This window comes from Galeopterus variegatus, unplaced genomic scaffold (assembly GCF_000696425.1).
Source record: "Galeopterus variegatus unplaced genomic scaffold, G_variegatus-3.0.2 Scaffold1227, whole genome shotgun sequence".
Taxonomy (NCBI): Eukaryota; Metazoa; Chordata; class Mammalia; order Dermoptera; family Cynocephalidae; genus Galeopterus; species Galeopterus variegatus.
The window spans coordinates 361,203-363,495 of NW_007727338.1; the positions used below are offsets into that span (position 1 = coordinate 361,203).

Below are 2,293 nucleotides of genomic sequence, written 5' to 3' on the forward strand. Positions count from 1 at the left end.
TGTATAAATTTTTCTAAAGTACAGTCTTCCTTAGGTATTTGAAATAAGATTTATAAGTAGTTTAAAACAATAAATTTACCTGAGGTATTTTAAAACTTAGTGATTAAAAACATGTTTATTTTACCTTACTTGCAAATTATAGTTATAATAACTTTGTATTTTAGTAAAACTCTTCAGATTAATGCATAAACGAGAAAAGTTTAAATAGTTTAAAATCTATTTTAAACAGTGTTTTGTCATGTTTTTGTGAGTTTTGTAGTTTCAAGAAACATCCACAAGCATTAAATTACTTCTTTCTTACCTGTTTGTAGTATTTGACTTCTGGAACCTAGTGATTTAGTTAACTGTCTTTTAAATAGTAGATCTCTAGAAACTATTGATTTCCTCCTTTTTCCTTAATTTTGACTTTGTTACATCCATTCAGTCTTTTTCATGCTGCCAAGTAAGTAAATATTCTCCATGTTTTTAATGTATTTGCAGCTTATGTTTTAAATGTTGCTGTTTTCTGTAGTTCAGTAAATTTTTCCCAAGTTATAAATTTGTAAATACTGAATTATTTCATACTGATTTAAATAAAATAGTCATTTCCATTTGCTTCACCTGAATCTTAAGAAGTCACTCCTAACTGTAAGATAATACAGTGTTTAAATTAAATTGAGCATTTTCGGGACCATTTTGTTCAGTAGCTTATGAAAACACAAGTAATTTAGAGCCTCCTTTTCTCCCTCTTTTCCTGTGGAAGAGAAGCAGGAAACTTTCTCCTGCTTTTGTGGAGAGTATTTATTTGTTTTAAAACTTAGATTTAGGTTTTTCAAATGGAAAGTCATTTAACCTTTCTGAGCTTTGCTTAATTTTGTATCTTAATTTTGCAAAAGAAAATCCCTTCAATTCAAATGTCTGATGTTTCAAAGGCACTATTGCCCATGAAAATAAGAAAAAATGATGTTTTGTTGTAATACCTGCATACCTACAGTAATATGTTGTACCTGAGCCAGTTTTAATTGAAGTCACTTCCCTCACCAGTAGTGTCCTCACCAGAAAGTTTCTCCTCCTCCTTATTTCATTAAGATCTCATCAGAGAAATTAAATTTTCTTTTCAGAGCTTATGAGCAAGCTGGCATGATGTTGAAGGTCAGTAGTATTGTTGTTATGTCACAACTGTTGTGTATGTAAAATGAATGAACTACAAAGTGTTAAAGAAGAATTTAGGTTGAGCTTGAAAAGTTTTCTTACTGTAAGGCAGGAGACGCTGAGTTAGTTTCCTGTCCAGAGTAACGCTAATTGGACCTATAAGGTATATTCTGTGTATCCTAAGATAGGGAGTCTTAAAAGAGAAATTTAAGAGAAAACTTATTGGAGAGAACTGGGAACAGCAAGGTTCTAAGCTCTGTAACCAGGACAAATGCGCATTTCTCGAAAAGGGGGTATGTGGGAGGTCTCTGTACTTTTGAGAACTTAAGGGCATGTTAATGTAGTAAAACTTACAAGCATATTGTTTATTATTACAATTCATGGGTTATAGAAAGAAGAGGTGGAGAGAACTACAGACTTAAGCTGTTGCTGCTTTATTTATTTATTTATTTATCGAAACATAATTGATTGTGCATAGAAAGAAGAGGTGGAGAGAACTACAGACTTAAGCTGTTGCTGCTTTATTTATTTATTTATCGAAACATAATTGATTGTGCCTATCTGCAGGGTACAGCTATTGCTGCTTTAGCTGATTCTTTTTGAATGGAATATTTTGACTAATGTGCCCATGCTGCTTTTTATATTGCTGTTTCTTAAAAGCAGGTTAGGAATTAATAACCTGTTGTGGTGAGACAGAATTTTATTACTTTATGACAGTGACTCTCAAAGCATGCCAGGTGGTGATTGAAATAAAGTATTTTTCTTTCCATTTTTATATGTGTTTTCAAGTATGATAAAAGCTCTATGACTTGTTTGAAGAACTTACACTTTAGTGAAGCTTTTGATTTTAATTTTTATGACATTTATAATGTTAACTTGCTAATTTTTTTTTTGGTGAATACATGCTTATTACAGAACATTTAGAAATATTGGACAGATTAAAGAATGTTAGTAATAGCCGGTAACATGCTTAAGTTTTAAAATTTTCATAGCCTTTGACCCAGAAATTCTAGATTCTGTGAGTCTATCCTAAAGAAATAGAGAGCAAAGATTTACGCATAAAGATGTTTATTTAAAAAGTGGCAATTATTTAAATTTTTAATTATAGGAAAATATCTAAATAAATTATGATGCTTCCTTATGATAAACTGTTATATACCCA

General features: G+C 30.7%; 1 protein-coding gene across 1 annotated transcript in view; it reads left to right on the forward strand.

Moving 5' to 3' along the window:
• Positions 1-372: 372 nt before the first annotated feature.
• The window catches only part of NAPG (N-ethylmaleimide-sensitive factor attachment protein, gamma), a 19,549-nt gene continuing 17,628 nt past the window's right edge, over positions 373-2,293 (forward strand). Inside the window, exons 1-2 of the mRNA XM_008575724.1 lie at positions 373-442; positions 1,101-1,131. Coding sequence (XP_008573946.1) covers positions 1,120-1,131 — 12 coding nt within the window. The 5' untranslated portion in view covers positions 373-442; positions 1,101-1,119. The remainder of the gene's footprint in view (positions 443-1,100; positions 1,132-2,293) is intronic.